The sequence below is a fragment of the Lagopus muta genome, chromosome 7, assembly GCF_023343835.1.
Source record: "Lagopus muta isolate bLagMut1 chromosome 7, bLagMut1 primary, whole genome shotgun sequence".
NCBI lineage: Eukaryota > Metazoa > Chordata > Aves > Galliformes > Phasianidae > Lagopus > Lagopus muta.
This window is the reverse complement of record NC_064439.1, coordinates 8,226,295-8,248,323: the sequence shown is the minus strand read 5'-3', so window position 1 is coordinate 8,248,323 and position 22,029 is coordinate 8,226,295. Positions and strand designations below refer to the sequence as shown.

The window sequence follows — 22,029 nt, the reverse complement described above, 5'->3', positions numbered from 1 at the left end:
AGCACTTCACACAGCATCCCAACATTTGATTTTAGAGGCTTGTTCGTTCCTCCCTTGGTCACTCCCTTTCCATTCCTCCTATAAGTAGTTTTCAACCCCATTGATTTCTTCTACCACTTTGCATTTATCAGCCTCAAGCTGAACATAGGGCTTTCCAGCCTTGGCACACACTGCTGTATATGTTCTGCATACAGCTTCTGAAAAAAATTACTAGTTCATTGGTGGGAGATTTTAACTATAAAAGTCATGCAGACTGGTACGCCTGATCCCAACTGTGTTCTTAAGTAGAAAGGTTGTTTTCTGGCCTGTGCAGTACAGCTCTTAATCCTTCCTGTTTATTACAAGTGAACTGTTGTGCCCTGTGGTGCACAGTATAATTGATGGTGACCATATTGAGCTTCTTGGGAGCTCCTTTATGTCATAAAAATAAACAATATCTGAAAGCAGAAGGCTTTTATTGGACACGTCAGCATGGCTAAAAACAGTAGAGGAGCTTTTACACGCGTAAGTGTTTCTCCTATGTTCATGCTATGAGACCCTTATTAGCCTCAAGATCCTTTCAATGATTCACACAAGCCCAAGTGCGGGACCATCAGCTGTTTCTTCATCTGGGACACCTTTGCACAGCTCTGGAAGATCTCCATACTACAGTACTGGTGCAGAAGTGGGGGCAGGGGGATGCTGACACAGTAAAACAATATGGTATGTATAGCTTTTTCTGGCAATGTGGAAGTTCAGGTAGCTGAACTAGGAGGAGGTTTTTCACACAGAGGTGGTGAGGCACTGGAACAGGTTGCCCAAGGAGGCTGTGGATGCCCCATCCATGCAGGCATTCAAGGCCAGGCTGGATGTGGCTCTGGGCAGCCTGGGCTGCTGGTTGGCGACCTGCACACAGCAGGGGGGTTGAAAGTGGATGAGCATCGTGGTCCTTTTCAACCCAGGACATCAAAAGACAACAAAGCAAACATGAAGAAGATAAAGTTTTATTCACATAGTGTTAGGTACAGTAAATATATTTGCACGTTGACACGTTAAACATGGAATTACAGGCAATAAGAACTTGCACGAGATCATTTTTGCGTTGCCACTTTTACATTCACTTAAATAAGTATGACAGAGATCTCTTATGCGAGTGGAGGGTTTGGTATAGCTCAGTTTTACATTCAAGAAATAAAGTGTGCAGATGATGCTGTAGAAAACATGAGGCAGATGAACCCCAGGTGGAGTCAGAATGATACAGTCGGCTGATGGATTTATATTCTGAACTGCTAATCAACAAACTGCCATCCAGATTAGAGCGACACGCTCTGATTCTCAATACACCTAAATGTACACAGCATTTCAGACTTTACAGGTTAGGAAGGATCACATTCAGTAATAGTAATAGGAGGTAGAATTGTGTCGGCAGAGCTTGTATTACTAAGTGACAATAAAAAAGTGCTATTACTATCACTGAATTCAAGAACAGAACTCCTGAAAAAGCAAAAAGGATGAAAGAGTTGTTAATCCTGTTTCTCCTGGCTTGCATAAATGCTAGAGCATGTATAAAAACTCTGTAATTCTCCAACATCAGTAAAACTGCAAAGCAAAATTGTTATTTGTCCAGAGCTTTGGGATGGGCAGCATCTCCTAAGGTCTGACACCTGCAAATGAGGCCTCAACTTTAGGTACTGTAAGCAAGTCTGCAAAGAAAAATACAGGCTGCTATGCTTCTGCGTGGAGATTTAGGCTTCAGGTATCAAAAGAGCCACTGGTGAGAAGAAGGTCTGGAGGGAGAGGGATGAATGTGGAGTCAAAAGAGCAAGAACATAACAAGGATACAAATAGCCTCATGGGAATGGAAAAATGGGGGCAAATGAGACGGAAATGAGGTACGGCGCAGGGCAGAGGAAAAGAGCACCTGAAGAGAAAAGAAATTTGACTTATTCTAAGGGCACCTTGTACCAATAAAAATTATATTAGGTGACAGAGAAGATCAGCTGTGAATAAATTAGCATTAGCATCTCATCTTTGGTGTATCTGTAAGTGAAAATGTGCATTCATTAGGAAATGAAGCAGTTGAAAAGTGTCAGTGCCTGGAAAAGAAATCCTGCAAAAAAAACCTCCTTTTTATTATTATATGCATGGAAATAAAACTCTTAAGGTTCCAAAGTCAGCCTGGCAGACGCTAGGAAAAAACACAGGGCATGTTAAAAACCATCAGATGTATGCAGAGAAAATTCTGAGCCACGGAATGAATGTAACATTAATACAGCAACGCTCTGTTCAAATTGTGATCTTCCAAGTAACTACGCACAGCATTTGCAATACAGCTCCTTTTAACTGTGCACAGGTTCCTGTACACAAATAGTCTTAATCTGTAACACGGATTGAAATTATTCAGAGGGTTAAAAAAAATGGCTTAACCTGAGCGCTGTTACATGAGAAAAGGGATGTAAACCTGTTGAAAACCTGTGTGCATACAAGGCCCATTTCCAGTTAGTCAGGAAAATGTGTCTGACCAAGAAGTGAGAAAGCCACACAGGCACCTAGAAGACCCACTGAGATTAGGTTTCCCTTTGAGGTTTTGTTTAGTGCAACAGGGACCATACATTCCACCAAAGCAAGCAGAGAAATAGAAAAAGGACACGGTGTTGTAGTTAAAAACCAGAAACTAAACAACAAAAATAAAAACCAACCCTAAAAAAGCAGCATTACAAAGAACAAAATGATCCTTCCCAACCGTATGATACCGGAAGATGGTATACGTAAGGATCCAATATGAATCAGATTTTGTACACAAGGCCCTTTGCTCATGTAGATAATAAATCATCTTCATGTTAAAAAAAAAAGCGGGTTACAAAAAAAACCCTTACATAAAAATCCTTAGGATTTCATACTAATTAAAGATCAAATACTTCCAGTACTATGGTTATGAATGAAGCAGTATTTGAGGTAGCACTGAAACAAAAGCCCCGTTTACCCTAAATGACCCGTTATCCTTTATAATACTGCTAACTTCCTGCAATCCATTCAGTATTTGTTTCCTTCACATTTTTTTCTCATCCAACACGCTGCTAAAAATCAAAAAGCACAAAAAATGATTTCAAAAAGGTTTGTCTGCATGAACAAAAACGTCTCTTGGACAGTGAGCACGCAAAGCCAGCTTTCTACCTTTGGGCATCACAAGCCAGGGAACAACCACAATAGCAGGGGAAGGACAGAACAGCACAATACTACAAATGTAGGAAATCCCTCCAGTAAGTCAAACAGGCAAAACCAATACATGAAACCCCCAGCCTCCCTCCGCCCTCTCAGCCCAAGTATAAGGGCATCACACCACACGCACATACACACACACAGTTACTTCATGCAACTACAGAAGTGCATACAGTAACTGCCCTATGTAAAGCTAACCAGGTGATATCCTACGTTTAAAAATTCTCTGCACCAAGTGAAAAGACTTTTCTCATGCCAAAGAGGTACATTATGTAAGGAAAAAAAACTATGAAGGACCTCAAGGTGCACATGTTCTCACCTAGTTTTGTTAAAAAAAAAAACAAACAAGCCTCATCTAAGCCCTTACAGAGGAAGACCAAACACTGAAGAACTAAAATGCTTCCTCTAATTGACATTGTAGTGGTTAGATGGCCTTTTTTTTTTTTTTGGGGGGGGGGGGAGAATATGAAGTGAATTCTCTGAATTAAACTGGGGACTAAATTCTGTATCTGAAGATACTCTGCACACAGGGTGCCAGTATTTACTCTTCTTACATCAACTCATAGGCTTTCTGGGGGGCTGAGAACCATCACCCTGTCTACATTTACTCTCCATCACTACTTGGAGAAAAACCATCAGCGTGGCAGTTTCTGTTAGCTGTGAAGATGCTATGGATCTGTCCTCCTCCCACCTAGCAGCAATTACACCCAGCTCTTCAAACACTCCAGTTGGTTTCACCATACAGTATGTGCCACAATCAGCTGCTAACATTGTGATGAAAACAAGGGTTACACGACCAACTTGAATTATGTGTAAAACAAGAACAGCCCAAACTTTGAGAACAGAATTACAAGGCAGACCTGTCTGTACTGGTACAGCAGAACCAAACAAACCTAGAAGCCCAGGCCTCAGTCTGACAGTGTATTCTATTTATTCTATTTCCCCTTAACAGATAGAGCTGTTTTTTAAACCCTTTTTTTTTTTTTAATGTATAACATTCTACTAAAATACCACAACATTTGGCCAATCTTTTAGGCCAATTCTAAGCAGAATATGATTAGTCATGAAGTGAATTATTCGCCAGTGCTACAGTGTGACAGACGAAAACAAAGCAATAAAAAAAAAGTTGGCTCCATATAAGACCTACTGGAGTCGCCTATTAAAATCAATATAGAACTACTCTAATAAGAATGGTGGACAAATAATACACAGATCAGGGTATACGTATTGACTTACTAGCATCTTTATAAAAATTTGAAGATATACACGAAAACACATCAACATTTATGGAACCATATCCATTAAACTTAGATAAGACAACACAAAAATCTAACATAGCTAAGATGTGGTTGACTGTAAGCACTTCGAGTAACATTTTAATTCCAAAAGTTCAATATTTACATACTACATTAAACGCTTTGTTTGCATTTTGCATTGTATTTTGAATGCATGATCAAGAAAGAACAAGATAATGGTTGCAACAGATCTTCCAAGAAAGTTAACTTAAGATGTTCAGATTTAACTATGTGCTGAAAGAGAACATGGAAATAACACGTTCATCTAGCTTTACCTCTACTTCCTCGGTGGTTTTTTGGGAGGAGACACAACAGAAAGAACTAGAAGAGATGCATCGTTCAAACTGCTCACTTGCCAACAGATCAGTGTTAAGGAAGGATTTGAGAACTAACAAAACACAAACATTTTAACAAGAGACTCGCCTAATCGCTACTTTTGCTACTGAGTTTAAGATACTGGAAAGAAGTGGTGACAATAAGGGTGAGCGTATGTATGTGTATAATAAAATACATATAGACATACATACATGATGTTTACATATAGTTCTGATACTCAGCCACTGCAGTGAGCAGTTAAAATCACCAGCAATCTGCCCGCACTGTCTATGCACAAGCAATAACTGCAACCACCTTTAAAGACAACCCACCTCGTCATTAAACAAGCGTTGTTAGCATCGCCTCCTACATTTAAATAGATCTGAGGCAATTCAAGTCTTTGTTCCAAAGCCACCCATTTTTGTAATTGTTTAAAAACATTTAAAAAAAAACCCAAAACTCAACTGAATAAAAATTCATAACACTTGTTTGGGTTGGCTGAACCTCAGCCTCTCTGGGATCGATTCAAAACCCAAAGCAGGAGCAAACTTCTACAAAGTTCTACGAACTTCTTTGACTTTTGAATCAAACCCATACCCTTCAGCTCCAAGAAACCCTCTAACCCCAACAACATTTGCTTATGACAGAACAGCTGATCAACTGCAGATGTTGCTACTGCTGAACTCAGCTGCTGGCCTGTCTGGCATTTGCACCTGACACAGATTTCCAGACACACGCTATTAATGCTCCATTCCTAGATGTCTTTCCGTTCTCCTCAGTACAGAGAAGTTGCTGTCTTAACAGTGGGGTGAATAACTGTTTAATGACTCGTTTTAAATATAAACATTTATTTAAAAACAAAAATAAAAATTACATAACCTGAGCAAGTAGCACAAAGGTCCCAGCGCTCATGGGAGTGAGGAACTAAAGAGCACTTAGCAGGGCTGGTCACTGCAATCACCTGGCATTGGTCTTCAGTTGGCTTCCACCGGGTGCTTCCTACCTGTGACTCTGTCCTGGGCTTAGGTCTAACTGAAGCACTAACAGCACTGTATGCAGAGTAACTGTGCTGAACGTTAAGTGTTATGCATAAGAGGGGAACTGCACAAACAGGTACAAAATTAGCTTCTGTATGAATATTGTTCTGATGTTCTTGTGCCTCGTCACTGCGTTGTAACTGGGCTAACAGTATTCTTCACATTTTTTCACCAGTGCAATTAAAAGCACCACATTACTCTGTTACTTCAGTGAACAAAAAGCAGTTCCTACCTAGAGGACTAGGTGGTATATATTACTCAATCATTAATTTTAGCAACTTCCACTCAATTCAAAGTTTGCACCAAAACTGTAAGAAAGCCAATTAGGTCTTAGTGACTTTGGTTACCATTTGATCTTAAGAAATATGTATCTATGCTACTATAAACTTGCTTAGTTCATCCTTCTCCTGTTTTGGACCCCACTCACAGTTGTTTAATTACATACCAATGGTGCTCTTCTGTGGTCGTTCAGATGACAAAAAAAAATAAAAAACCAAAACAACAAAACTTTGTAGGCTTAAGTCCCCCCATTCAATAGTAGGTGGAATGCTCAAGAGTATTCCTAAAATAAAGGGTGAAGCAAAAGCTCACAGTCTAAAAACTATGGAAATGTTCATTAAAAACTGCAATCCAATATAAAGATGACATTTTAAGAAGTTTATTCAGAAGTAACTGAAAAAAACGGTTCCTTTGGCAATACCATCTAAATGGTTCTAACCAAAAGGAAACATGGGTTTTGCTTTGAATAAAATATAAGCTCCTTAATGTTTGCACGTACTGTTGCGAACTGCCACGTTCACCAGCAGATTCACAATGTCCTTACAGTCTCGTATGCATTGGGAACAACACATCAAACCAAATCCTTTCAGTTAACGGGTTTCTTATGGTTCAGCATTAGTCACAAAGTAAATCTCAAAAGGAAAAAAAAAAGCTAATCCAAATAAAGCATAAGGCAATTATGAAACACTAGCCGAAAAGAACTATTAGGAATACACCACTCTTCCTGTATAACTTTTTGGTTTTTTTTAGGTGAGCCACTAAATATTTCTTTTTTCCTTGTAGCTGGCAACATCATTAAAAACAATTTAGTTACAACTTGGAGTTAACTACCCCAGGATGCTACTGAATGGCAAAGATCCTTGTTTTTAAAAACCAAGGGAAAATACAGCAATGTTATTTCCTACACAGTGTTTTATGGAATAAGTGGAGTTGGAAGGAGAAAATGGGAAGTCTGTATTGGAATAGAAAATGCAGAGACAGACTTAACATATTTACAAAGATAGAAACTACAGTTTTCCAGTGTCACCTCCAAAGTTTCTCAGCATACTTCTATTCAATGAAGTAGACCACGTTTAAACCTATGCAAGAATACCTTCTATGCTCTTGGATATACAACATAATTAATGTGTTTTGTTTAGAAAAGTGAGCTCTCATTCAAATACCTCACGCTGAAGATAAGAGCAACCATTATCAAATATTCTTTGCTATGAAGAAAGTTTGTACATCTTTCGGTGTAAACGTTCTATCTCAAAGTCACTGTGGTCACAAAGTAGTATCTTGAAGAACAGTGTCTACCTGCACTGTAGCTTTTTGAGGAAAAAAACAAAACAAGACTGTAGCTCCATGTGGTTACAACAGAATCTGAAGAAACCGAACAGAAATTCCACCTCTGTAGATCCTCTCAAGTTCAGCTCTTCTCGAGGACACCTTGCTGCTCTCTGTAGTTCAACATGGCATTTAAAAGACTAAGCTGAAAGGTTTCAGAACCTGATAGTTTTGTCACTGTGTCCCGTGTCGCTCCACTGTATGTTTCTGGTAGTGTAAGTAATTCTCTCAGCAGACATCACTCAACTATCAGTGCCACGTTTATGTGGGACAGATCTATCATGTGCCTGTTAAAAGAAATTTAGATCTGGTAATCAAGCTTATTCTAGGTATAGAGATCAGACAAGAAGGTTCTACAACGGTCAGTAACAAGCAGATGCTTGAATGGATTAAGAGAAACTTTGATCAGATGCAACAAATTTCACCTTTTGAAGGGAGTGAGCAAACCAAAGCCAGCTGTGCTTAATTACTTACCTGTGGAATTTCTGTTGAAATGCTAAAGCATGTGCTGGCTCCTTAAATTTTGCTATGGCTTTCCGTTGTTGAGGAAGCATCTGTAAACTCTGTAAGAAAAAAAATCAAAATCTGTTGTTAATGAGCACTAAGAATTTCACTTAAAAAAACATCTTGCATGGAACCCACTGAAATCGTCACCCTTCTTTTCTTAGAACCTCTTATTGCTGTCCATGAAATGGAAACAGACTTCTGAGATTCAGTCAGGACCCAGGTGAAGCTGTCTGAGCTCATGAATTAAGCCACTGTGCCAAATGGAAAATTCAATCACTTGTTTAGCAAGGACCACAACTCTTCGATCCGATCCACACCGATGAACCAAACCCCGCAGCCAAACTCTCCTCAACTGAATGAGAAGCATTAAACTGAGCAGAGCTTAACTTCACACCTAAGCACCTGGATTCATTCACTTGATCTGCTTTACTGGATCGAAACAGGGCAGAAACAGGAAAAAAATGGTAGGAAAAAGTCGTAGTTTTTCATCTCTGGATTGTATATCCTCACACTATTTCAATACAAATAGGTAGAGCTTTTGACAGACACTAATAACCTTGTGATGAGATGGCTTAGGGCACCAATTTCAACTCCTCCCAGTAGTGAGGAACCATGTCACACACAGCTACCTGAAAAAGTTCCTAAAATGCATGCCTCCCATACTGTGAAAGCAGCATTTTCCAACAAAAAACAGATGTGGTATTGAGGCCTCCAAAACTACAGCAAGCCTCAGCCTAGGAGCAGAACTCAACGTTCACGCTTCCTACCACAGCAGGAAATGCAAAGGTGTCTCCTGAGAGTCCTGTGGTCTTTGTAATAATACAAACATAGAATCTCCTGAGTTTCTATGGAAGATAGCCATACAAAAGTAACAAATACCTTAATACCTTTACATAAAGGGATGTTCCTTGGGAAACCATAATCAACCCCACTCTGATACATTCATCAGGAGTGCCACACTTTGAGAAGTCTTTGTGAAATGATTTTTAATCCAACCAATGTGTTTCCTATTCATTCAATCTAATGCAGCTTTTTAAGGCCAGATGTCAAATGCCATGATGAAATGTGCTACTAAGATTGCCTACTTACAATCTTTTTGAACATGTAAGACTCGAGTTGATAGCATGCTTATTTAGCAAAAGCTGTGGCATCCAATGGTCATAGTTCTCTATTTTCAGTTCAGGCAATGCAGCTTTAGGCTCTTTCTGCAACTTAATCTATCCGTAGATTTTGAAGTCATTAACTTTGGCAGTTCTTGCATCACCTTGTAATTAAAAGGAAACTCCCCCACAAAATCACAGAAGTTGAATACTTCCATCTTTCCTACAATTTTGAAGTGAAAGCACAGGAAAAGTCAAGGAAATTATCTGCTTCAAATTTGAAATGATTGAGAAAAGAGTGAGAAAGAAAACCTGAAAGAAATCAGGCATCATAGACTAAACAATCAAGTAAAAAGGCAATGTCCTTTATTTGCTAGACTTATTGATAGCAAAAACAAAATGTCATCATATTTTTTTCTCAGATATATGATTCATCAAATCTGTAAGATTCAGGTGGTTAATTTGCACTGCATACCTTTTGGAAAGCCTGCTACAAGAGAAAAGGTGCAGCTAAGTCACTGCAGTTTGTTGGTTGAAGCTAGCAGGAATAGAATTTATCTTTAAAAAATACTAAACAGATCTGATTTTTAATCAGGAAGCTCATTACAAAGCTAAGTACATTTTTACCAACGTGAATACTGTCAAGCTCAACAAAGCATCTAAAAAGGAACTTGGAAAACTCAGTTCTCCTACGAGTTGTTTGCTGGAGTGGATGAAGGAAGCATTCAAGTTTGTATTTTCCTCTTTACAGATGTCCCTTATAATCTACAGAGCTGTAGTTAATATACATTCTCTTCATATCACTTAACAGGCTGGAATGCTAAGTTTTAAAAAATGTTTTCAGATGATTTTTCAATGGAAGCAGCAACCATTTCATTACCAATTCCCCCTTTATTCAGTTCCCCTGACAGTATTTTATATTTCAAAGCCCCAGTGTAAACTCCAACAATCATGATTTTCCCACATTCACCTGGATAATGCATCCAGATGCAAACCACCTAAGTGGCACAGATGGGCCTCCTCCAATTGGAAGAGCTGTCCAAAAAAATCTACGTTCATAAACAGCTACATCTAAATTACCAGATCTAAATAGCAAACAGCTTTCATAAATATACTCAGCCTTCAAGAGACTCAAATTATAGTAGAGAAAATGGTGCAGAATAACTTTGTGTTTGTCTTGTTAAGGTATTAAAAAAAGTTTTCATCTTGTTTTAGCAAGGAAGAAATTGGACAATTATTAAGCTAATTTACTTGGACTCTATGAACACCATAGCTTGCAATACCAGCACAATACCTTTGCTGACAACGTTTAATATCTCAACACGGGACACGATCAACATCGTGTTCTCAAACAAATTATTACCTATCTTACCTTGCATTCATACCTGCTCACAGAAGTCTCTTGAGAAGGTCTGCTGTCATTTTGAGACAATACAGACTTCTTTACGTTGCAGCTTAAAGCCTGAACTTTACGCTTACATGGTTAAAGGAACAACAGTGCTGATTGTCAGGCACTGAACAAGTCAGTACAATTTTGCTGGAGTGTGTAGGTCCTGACCTGCTGCTATCCTGAGCCTGAACAGATGGGCTATCGGCCGGGAATACAAACAAGTGTTCCACTTCAGTGGCAACCTGAAATAAAATAGCTGCATATTCATCTTAGTGGATGATTTCTGTCTCCTTGAATTCTGGATGATACCTAGCTTAGATCTTGCACTTAAATGATGCTAACAGCAATATTCTGATGAAACTGATTTAGTCTGTTACCTGCAGAATTTTATACCTCAAAGGTGGTTTTTTTCAAGGCATTCCCTTTATAGACTTACTCCATAAGTTCTTCCTAGATGCTAGGAAAATACATACAAAATTAATTAATTCTGAATATCTTAAACTACCTTATTAGTTTAAAAGCCAGTTTTTTGTCACCCTTCTGAAATAATTTGGCAGCCATCCCTTGCAGTGATCAAGTCAGTATTTCCAGCATTCATATCTTCAGGATAGCCTGACTGCTCACACATTCATTACAAGGTCATCTTGAAATAACCTCCTGGAAAGCTGTTCACCACACAGACCACCCACTGTATTGTAGCCAGATTACTTGTAAAGAAAGCTCTAGAAGTTTCCAAAATTCCTGGTACTACTGTGTAAGATATTTCATTAACTTGTATAAGTATTTATTATTTGTAAATACATTAAGTATAATCTTAGCCATTGCAGAGCAAATATGAAAACAGATGCTCATCTGTTTTCAGTCTGATTGTTGCTTCCCACAAAGTGCCTGATTTATATTTCCAGCAGAATATTGCATATCACGAGAGATTTAAATGTTCATGATTTCTTTTCATAATGCTCATCTAATTCTGGAGAAGATTTTACAGCAACTTGAAGAGAATTATGTATGATTCTATAGATAACTAAATCAACTAATCTAAGATTTGTACATTTTTAACTATAGATCTTGTTTGCTTTTGAAGCTAAAATGACCTTCAGTTGAAATTACTCCAAGTTCAGGGAAGAGTTTTTCTATTTAATAGCTAATTTCATGAACAGAAACGACACGATTTTAAAGGAAGTGGTTAAATCTAATTTGGGCTGTCAGCCTCAATGGCTGCTCAACGATCTGCCTAAAGCATTAAACTGTGGATGTTCCTCCTACAAATTTCCATAGGAGCAGCCTTGAAGTGAAAGAGCTGCAATGGCAGCAGGCTGGAGAAACCACTGTCAATGTAAGGGCAGAAAAAAAATCATAATAAAAAATAATTCTCCAGCAGCTGACAGCTAGTGGGAACCACAAAATTTTTTCATCCCAAAGAAAATATTTCTACTTGACAATATTTAATACAGGCAACATTTGCAAAGTTCTACATTGCTCAGACAAGGTTCTATATATCATTTGAACCAATGATGCCAACTGGTCCTACTGCAAGTCCCTGCAAAAATATCATTCATTTGGAAGAAGTGCCAGCTGTCCAAGAGCATGAAATTCCCAAAAATGTATCAAGTAGGCTGCAGTGGGCTAAGGATCTAGGACCATTAAACAGGTCTTCATATGCTCCTACTGACATATTTTCAAATATCTAGCACTAAAATAAACCTCTCCCTTATGTTCTCCCTTACAATGTTAAAGCATGAGTCTGTGTTTCCCAGTGTACATCATGCTTCCCTTGGTCTGAATTCAGTATTATTTCATTAACTGCTGATTTTGCAGTGTGCCAAAGGTCACTCAGGGAAAGCTGGGGAAGGGCCAGCCACACACCACTGCCTTTGGAGATGCATTGCTTCTACCCAGAGTTGCTTCTCTGCCCGTATAATGCAGGGACACTGAAATTTCCTCAACAGGAGATTTCAGATTTGTCACATTGCACTCCACAACAACCTCTTTCTACGAGCAGTTCCTAAAACGAGGTATCACAATCCTTCCAACCATCACAGCTCTGAAAAAAACAACTTAATTCACATTTTCTCTTTAAGTTGACTCAGTCAGACATCAGAGAATGAAAACCCCTGCCCTGATCCACTCAGGTGTAAAGGATTGACAATGCAATAACTACTAGGGGATTTCAAATGACTTGTTAGTTTACAGATTAGGGCATCCAGATCTACTATGTGGCTCTTACTGGAGACCAGCCCGAGATCCAGGTGAGATCAGAGGCATTCTATGTATTTTCTCATTTGGCTCTGGTGTAGTAAAAGAGAAATCACATCCTGACACAGTCTCAGTATTAAAAAAGTAAAAATGAGTAGGGCCAGGAAGAGTATTCTATGAAAAAGATTTTGGAAGCACACAGCTCATATTGATCTTGATTATCTCCTGTTTCTGTTTCTTTAGACACTGTCGCTGGAAGATACAGATCTTGAGTAGGATGGAAAATGAAATAGTTGCAAACAGCCAGAATTTCATGAACACTGAATGCTTTTGATGGAGAGCTTGCCTACAGCTTTTTTTAAAAACACGTTAAATTTAACAACTCTAAAGCATCAGAAGCACTGACATGATCTACAACTGAACTGTTAGCAGTTACTCAAGAATGAACATTATAAAATGACCATTTCATCTACAGGTATTTCTTTAGACCTACACACTGGTCTCAAATTCCTCCTTTGCACATGTTTTATTCTTAAACCTATTCTTTTCCAGTATTCAGAAAAATAATATTCAAACAAGCTGTATGATAACAGCAGCACAATAATCCCACAATAACGAGATGAGCAACAGGGATGATCTATGGTCAAGATGAAGACGAGCTTCTCTAGCTCACACACTGCTCTACAGCTGAACTGGACAGGCTCATTGTGGAGTTGCTCTTTTCTCCCCCATCCCAAGGACACGGCAGGACTGACCATGCCTTCTTCCACAGTCAATGGAGAGAGACTCAGCAGCAACAGCTGAAAATGTTTTTTTGTCTTTTTTTTTTTTTACAGGCATGAAGAACAAACAGGTCACCAGAGCAGTGCTGTGCACCCCATGAGCTGTGTCACATGGAAAAGAACCCTGCTGATGCTGGAAGAGCACTCATGTTCTGGGCGCACTCATCTACATGTGCTTGTCATTTCCATTACTAAGCCTTTTACCCTTAAAGATAAAATCAGCTTTGCATACAGCATTGGTGCAGATACCTGTCTTTCCTCTAACTGAGCGCTAGGTAGCACTATCACTCTAAGAAAGCAAAGAGAAGCACATCAACAAGGAAAATGTTTTCCCTTTCTGTGACCAGAAAAGCAATAACTACATACATTATCAAAGTAAAACACATAGTTGTAAAAGCATTCAAAATACAACTACAATCACAGCATTCTAATCACCTCTGATACACAACAGCAGCTCCCCACTCCACTATTAATTGCTCTTAAGACATCAAAATTTATGATCTTCATAAAGCAATACTGGGAATTTGCACTGATACTTCATGCTTGGAAGCATCTGATGAAAGAAAATTTAAGACAATCATGGAACAACTGCACAGGATGATTACTTTAGTGACTGAAGAAGAATAAGGATGCAGAAAGGGACCACTTCTCCCCTGTATACCTCACTATCCACACTTGTAAAATAAGTCTCAAAAAAGTTGAAAAATTTCTGGACTTCTAGAAGTCTGACTTGAAATGCAGAATTATCAGCCTCCAGAATCATTAGCTAATTCAGCCACCTCTTTCAAGTACTACTCCTATATACACAGTGAGGTGAAAGCTGCTGATTTAGAACTTACCAAAGGTACAGCTGACACGACTGCAAGAACACAAGTTCTGTTACAGAAACACATATATCAGATCCCACTGGGAAATTACTTAATTTATTTCCCATAAACATACCCTCCCATACTGGTCTGTGACACTGCATTTAGAAACCACCATTTGCAGTCTGCTAAAAAAATATAGCAAGTACTGAAAACATTCCTCAGTACATCTCAACTGCTTCTCTCAATTCTGAATGCTTCCTAGCAGGATTTCTATTAATCTCCTTCTAATGTTCTCATGCAAGATTTAGTAAGTAAACACTGACTAAACGTGTTTTGGAACTGTATGAATAATTTCCTCGAGTACTACAGAACATGAAGGGACAAAGTATTTTGTGAGAGTACTTTCGCCTTCACAAACAAATTAAACCTCTCTGAATTGACGACATAAATAATTCAACTTTATTCCATTTACTAAATTGGGAGAAAGTGAGACAGAGCATACATCTCTAGGAAAGCACTGTGTTCTACAGCAGAGAGATAATCTTATTCATAAACAACTGAGCAACTGAATTGTTTCAATTAATGCATTGCATTTGTCTGAAAATGTTGATCCTGTCAAAACAAGCACCCAAAATGGAAAAATTGGAGTTAAAAAAAACATTGTAATCGTCTGCATGTTTCATTATCCACTGAGTGATATTTTTGAATGCACCAAAAAGGCAGAAATGGCCTCATAAGCCCTTCAGTGCTTTGAAAGCCTCATGGTCTTGCTTAAAGTCAGTTTTACTGACGTGATACTTCAGGAGCCTTTGCAGCAGATACACCTCCATACATATGTCATAACCTTGCTTACAAACCCCTCCCCCTTCAAGGGAGATCTTCCAAAAAATAAATACAGAAAATCCTTCAAACCAGAATGTGTTTTCATTTGAAAAAGCAGATAGTGCTACATGGTGTAACACCCGAAATGAGTAGCCTTCATTAAATACTGTTACCCTAGGACTGCAACAACACGAATCATAGAGTGTAGGTGCAAGCCAACAATAACAACAGCAACAGAATATTTGTTCTTACATAATTTGGCTTTAACAAAACCCCACAGAATGGACGTGCTCATGTTATATATAGAAACAATGGAGGCAGTACAACAACTCCAAAATGAAGGAGAATCTTTTGCAGCAGGAGTGTGACGGTTAGCAAAATTCTACTGTAGCTCCTCTGCTGCAATATAATCATGTGCTTGTCTTTGCTATCAGGTGTTGTGTGCGTGTGTGTGTGTGGAGGGGGGGTGCCTTCAAACACGAATTACCAATAAACACACATTGTATTTAGTGTCAGGGAATTAATTGAGCTTTCCAGAATGAAAGACTTTTGGCACAAAAATTATAAACCAAGGTTGACCTACCTGAATGGGTCCCACTGACATCAGCAGGTTTTTCAGTTGGACATCAGTAGTTGATGAAGAAAGCCCTTCAACTGACACAATACAGGGCTGAGGTTTGCACTCCACCACTCGCAGGTTCTGTTTATTTGGCATCAAGCGTCCTCGGCCCATCTGGCCTGCTACTCCTCTGCCTCTCCCATGCATAATGACCTGCCAACAACAAAAGTAACGGTATTTTGATTTACTTACCCAGTGTTTCTGTTAACTACGTTTGACAGATGATGTGAAAGTTAGCAATTTACTTAAAAACTTGATTCATGTACACGTCGACTTAAAACAGCTTGTTGCTGTTAGCTTATTTGAAAGGTCACATATTAACACATCCATCCATGCCTTATACAAACCTAATTTAGAGGGACAGAGAGTTAGAGATACTAAGGCTAAAAGCCTCAGCTTTAGCATAATTAGCCAGACAGTAAGAGTCCCACACCAAAATACATATGCTGTACATCAGTAAGATGTAAGGATTGCTCCCACATTTTGAGTCTAGTCAACAAAAACAGCAATACCTCTTCTTCCTTTTCTCATCTCAGTCCAAAGATAAATTTCATGTACATACGAGACCAGCAAACTGCCCCAAGTGCTTCCAGTCTCTATTATACCAACCATTAGTCTGTTATCAGGATGGAGTGCCTGTGTATAGCGAACAACTTTTTTTTTAAAGCTCCTTTTTCCCCCAAATCCCATAGGATCTGGAACTACAGTATTTGCCAGAGCAGGAAACGTGCGACTATTCTTGTAAATTCAAGGTTGAATGGTTAGAGGGAGAAAAAATTAACAAAGAAACAGTAACAAACATTCAACAATTAACACGTAACATTGAGTTAACACTCAACACTTTCTCTTTTGGAGCAGGATTCATGCTTGGAAAGCCTATCAAAGGTCAACAACTCTTCCTCTCTGCATCAGCAAGGAAATCTTATCCTTACACAAAGCAGGAAGGTTATGGTTTACAGTTCAAAACCAACAAATAGAAGCCCAAATCACTGTTATTTTCAGGGAGCATCTCAGCTTGAAAATGAACAGAAAGTACACACCAGTGCAGCATGAATGATCTGCCTGCCTCCTCCCAGTGAGTGATGAGTGTGAAAACCTCGTTATGAGCTCACCAACTATTTTGAGCAACACCACCTTTGAGAATCAACCAAAGAGCATCCTGACACCATTGTTGTGTACCCTAGTGAATAAAAGCTTAAGCACTTCAGAATAACTCTTGTTTTTTAAGTCAGAAAGCACGTTGGATACCGTTCCTATAGTAGCTATCATGAGACACACGCCTTTCCCATGGGGACTACTGTGCTGGCCAGAAAGCCATCAGACAAAACAACTTGCAGGCATCACCAGTCTGTGCTGGATACAAACGGACCTCTGTAGATTAAATGCTTTATATGCAATTATGCATCTCCTGGGTCATGCAGCCCTGTGCTAGTAATTGACAAACAGAATGCTAGTTATGAGTATAGCAACACAGCTCAACAGTACAACTTCTAGCAGCAATATGCATCTAAAAATCACCTTTTTAGGTTGATGGATTCCCTGGATGTTTTTGACCCCTTGAGGAGCTGCTGAACGGATCAGTGCCTGCTGCTGTTGGTGCTGCTGCTGTTGCATTCCCTTTGTCAATGTGACCTTCCGCACTGGCTGCTGTTTCGGCTCCAGAGGTTGTTGAGGCCGCTGGGGCTGGCCCTCTGGATGAAAAAAGCCAGCGTCCTCTCCCCCCTGCTGAAATCAACAACACAACACGCGGCTCAATGTCTACGCAGTGCAAACGCTCGCCCTGAGAAACCTCCTGTGACATCAGCGCACTTAGCGCAGCGAGCTCTCATCGATTTGCCTATTAACCAGGGGCAGTTGCAGAAGGGTGTAAGGGCTCAGCCTGGAAATTATGCTTTACTTCGTTTGGACTTCATTACTGACCACTATGTTCAAACCCAGATAGGTAAGGTATTTTTCATTTCTCTTTCCAAATCATTCTTCCTCCCGGGGATACATGTGAACTACGTTTGGGTTATTAATATTATTTTTGTTTTGTTTCTTTCACAGAGACGCACACATTACAGGAAACCGTGAGAGCTGGAAAAGCCGCTCAAACACTCTGCTCATCTTTACGAGTCCAACCTCTCTTTAGAAACCAGTATTATATTTATTTTGTAGTGTATGTTTATGCTGTCTGTTCCTATAACAGCAACCTCGTAAGTTATCTCTGTCCCCCAACACTGCCCATGTTTGGAGCATTTAGAACAGCTCTTCCCCCCAGGACTTTTTTGTTTGGTTTAAAACACTCTTAGTACAAATATTTACACTCACAAGCACTAACAACGCCTCACTCCCCCTCTGATCCAATGACCCCTAACTCTCCCCACTACACCTCTAATTGCAGTGACATACAGCACAAATAAAAGGTGAATGCACTGGAAGATAAGTGATTTGCTTGCATTGCCTCTGCCTGAGCAGTTCAGCTTTCTCTACAAACAGAAAGGCAATTTGTAGAATCATGGACTTCTTCACACAGTACCACCCAAAATCAGACCGTATGTCTGAGAGTATTGTCCAGAAATTCTTGAGCTTGTGTCAAGCCAGCAAATCAGGGCAGACACTGAAAAACATCCCATGGAACAACAGACAGCAGAAGCAGTACCTTGTTTGAGCCTGACAACAGATAAGGTACTTCTGCTTCTGTAAAGTCCTTTGAATTACTGCATGCTTTCTGCATGGCTTCGACAGCAGAACTTATATTTAAGCTGGACTCCACTTCAGAACTCCAATCTGCTAGTATTAGCAAATCCTGTATTTATTTCTTTTTAAAGCAGCTCACTGCATTGTAAGATTTAACTGGGAGCACACTCGCCATTGATCCAAGCTGCTATAACAGCTGGAAGGCCCACAGCACTTACAGCCCTGGGATGCACCCAAGCCACCAAGGGAGCCAGGCAGTGGAAATTCATTAACCTGCAATCACACACCACTGTAACACCAAGAGTCAAGCCAAATAAGCACGGCCTATGCCTAAGCCCATGAAAAACCCCAGGTTAACCTTCAAAAGCTCTCTAATGGAAGGCACGTCTGAAGAATAAAAAACAATTATTGAAGCATCTTTGTTTACATAATTTCTTTCCCTTCCCTTAAATACTGATGAGTCAAAAGTCTTTCTGCAGCTGTACCCTGTGTCGCTAACCAGAGGGCGTCAAATGATCCAACACCGTTTTCTGCAGATAAGGAGACAAAATACAAGGCTGCAGAGGGAGCACGTTTATGGTCCATGTGGAAATCTAAATCTTATCTTGAGTGGAAATATAAATCACGACACCTCTACCAGCATTACACCACAGGAACACCTACTGAGGGTAGGAACACCTACTGCTTGTTACTACATCTCCCTACAGCCATTGAAGAGAAGTAGCCCAGTAAGGTGTTATCTGGGATATCCTCACGTTCTCAAGCTCACTGGCATGCAACTCAAATCCCCAAACCACATACATACTCTGTATTATCAAGCATATGCAGGCAACAACTTCTCAAGAACTTAAATCCCACACAAGTCAAACCCCACCAAATTGGTTTCATCACTGCCTCATACCATCTACACTTCAAAAACACCATCTGGCACAGGGAGTCCTGAAGCTCTTCCTACTTAAGGGCTTTCTTCCACAGTATCCACAGTGAGAAAACAATAGAAAGTGGCATCTTTTCTCTACTTCTCATCACATTCACTTTCCCTCTGCTGAAATGAATGGCTCCACGTTAAACGTGGCTTCACATAAAATTCTGTACATAAACCTTCGAGATCAGTCACTAGAAGGAAATAATAAAGCTTTTCCTTCAAAGTCTGTCTTCGACTACAGCTCAAAAAAGAAACAAAAACAAGCAACAGCTTTTCTCTCCTGAAAACATAAGCACACAAACAAAAACCTGTACAAAAAACCAGTATTGAAATAACACTAAAATGAAGAGGATTTAAATAGCAGCATAAGCCTTATGCTCTGGTCAGATAATTTCCTTTATCCAACCTTACAGCAGCTGTAAGATTACAAAACTAAAAAGAACCAAAAATTCTAGCAGGAATTTAATCCTAAGAATTGGAAGTTCAAAGCTAATCTATGCTAAATGCCTGCTGTGCAAAACAACCATAAATACTTGCGACTGTGTCTCTCCAAACCCAAAAATGATTCCTGCACATATGAACAGCGTACAAGTGAAGCCCTCAGGTACAAAACACATCACACATGCTCATTATGGAGACTTCAAAAGCAAGCCATCATTTCCCATAAATGCTCGGACGGCCAACAACCACCCAATATTTAACTGGAAAGCTCAATTATCACCAAATAAAACTGTTCAAAATACAGCAGGAAACACACAATCACACAAAACAAACGCATAAACACACAATATGGGTTCGTATTCATGAGGAATATGGTGGGATATGTTTCCTGCTGGGGTTTCTCATAGGTCAAGACCCAACCCTGGGCTGAAACCCAGTCTGTGGGTTTCAAATGTTAACACAACGTGCCTGCAAAATTCTGTCAGATGCCAATCTGAAAGGTGGAAGCATCTCTGGACTTTTTGTAAGTTAATACATCTCAGAAGCATGAAAACCTGTAAAAAACAATAAAGGAAATCCACAGGGTAAGAAACGGGGAAGGAGCAAAGCCTGCTGGCTCCTGCAAACAAGAAAGGAAAAAATGGACAGCTGAATCAAAACCTGGCTTTATAACCTTGCTCTAAAAACACTGCTCCTTGAGCTGGCTTGAGCTCCCTGACAGCAATGCACTGTTTCATGCACAGCTCTCCTGGCTGTAAATGAAGACAAAATATGGCGTCTGTCTTAAATTAAAAACAAAACAAGGCAAACAAAAACCAAAAACATGGCTCCTAGGTCAGTGTGTGTTCAACAAGTGAAACAACAAAGTCTCAGGTAACAAACCTTAACCAGCTAAAAAAAGAACTGCTGAGAAAGATGTCACGCAGAGTCAAAACCAAAATGAGTAAAATCTACACAGTATTAAATTAAAAAGATGGCACTTTTAATTTGCCACCATTTTAATTGCCACCATTATCATCCTTTAAACTTATAAGGGAGATAACTGCTGGCTTCTTCAGGAATGCAAATGAAGAAGTAAGTCTGAAGCAAAACACCCATAAAGAGCTTTATCACCTGGTCTTAAAGCCACAAATCCTCTGAACATTACTTAGAGCCACACGTTTGTATGAGAATATTAACACTGGTAGATTGGCGTAACTGCAAACAGGACTGCTCCTGTGCTGACTCCAGACTTCACTAGGGAGGCAGAAATAAGCAGATAAAACATACAGTAAAGCTACAGGTAAGTGAAGCAAGATGGTACTGCAGAAGCTACCCAAAATGACATGGGAATCATAGAAGCCGAATTGCTAACATCTCTGCATAAAATATCTCAGTTCCAACACATCTGACATCAACTTTTTCTTCAGGACTTAATTTCTTAATGCTATTTTTTCATTAGCTTACATCACCTTTCCCCCCACATTTAAACATGTAGGAATAGAATGAGATGCTTTAGGTCTTGTCGAAGTACATCTTTATCTTTTTTTTTTTTTTTCCCCCCAAGAGCTTTTTTGGGATATACTGGACAACTCCAGATCTTTCAGAGATGCATCTAGCCATCATCATAGCCTGCTTCCTACAACCTGAAAGTGCTGAAGCCAGGTAGAACACTTCCCAGTTCACCCCAGTCCTATGGTAGGACCTGAGACTGATGACTATCTTCAATTTTATAACGCAAGCTTCCTCTTAAGTCCTCTACAGATAAGTGAATTTCATTTTCTGTCTGCAAGCCGATGAAGGAAAAATGTTTTTCTTATTCCCTACTGTGTATAATTAAGCAAAACTCAAAAGATCAAGACAAAAAAATCTGATCTACATAATAAGTATTTTTCAAACTTGACTGTGAAGGAATCTGCACCTCCTTGATCTGGAACTGGAGACTAACAAAAAAGAGAAATGATGTGATTCACTAAGGCCATAAGTTTTAGAAGCCATGCCCTGATACTAATCAAGGCTGTTTGCCAATATTGACATCCTCTCGCTTGTCAGCGTTGTGCATTCAGAAACAGAAAGAGCTTTCTGTCAAAAATGAGATCACAAATTCTAAGACCAGAATTGTATGATACTGCCTGAATTTAGTGAGCTGAAGCTTTGCACTCTATCATAAGCACGATGACGATAGTTTTGTTATGAAGTTTATTTGCCACCAACATTAGCAGGACAAATTTATTTATAACAAATGCTTTAAAATGTACTGATAAAAATGCCTATTGATACTGTCAGAGCTTCCTGCGATTTGACAGATCAAATCTTATTTTCATTCTTAA

The 22,029-nt window shown here is 39.4% G+C and overlaps 1 protein-coding gene across 5 annotated transcripts in view; it reads right to left on the bottom strand.

The window, feature by feature from the left end:
- Nucleotides 1-967: 967 nt before the first annotated feature.
- The window catches only part of RBM33 (RNA binding motif protein 33), a 95,793-nt gene continuing 74,731 nt past the window's right edge, over nucleotides 968-22,029 (bottom strand). For 3 of the 5 annotated variants that reach the window (XM_048950321.1, XM_048950324.1, XM_048950323.1), the window contains exons 16-19: nucleotides 17,194-17,400; nucleotides 15,640-15,828; nucleotides 7,925-8,013; nucleotides 968-7,737 (exon numbers count right to left, since the gene is read on the bottom strand). In XM_048950321.1, the coding sequence (XP_048806278.1) occupies nucleotides 7,689-7,737; nucleotides 7,925-8,013; nucleotides 15,640-15,828; nucleotides 17,194-17,400 (534 nt within the window). In that variant the 3' untranslated portion in view covers nucleotides 968-7,688. The remainder of the gene's footprint in view (nucleotides 7,738-7,924; nucleotides 8,014-15,639; nucleotides 15,829-17,193; nucleotides 17,401-22,029) is intronic. The other 2 variants (XM_048950322.1, XM_048950325.1) reach the window with 2 other exon arrangements.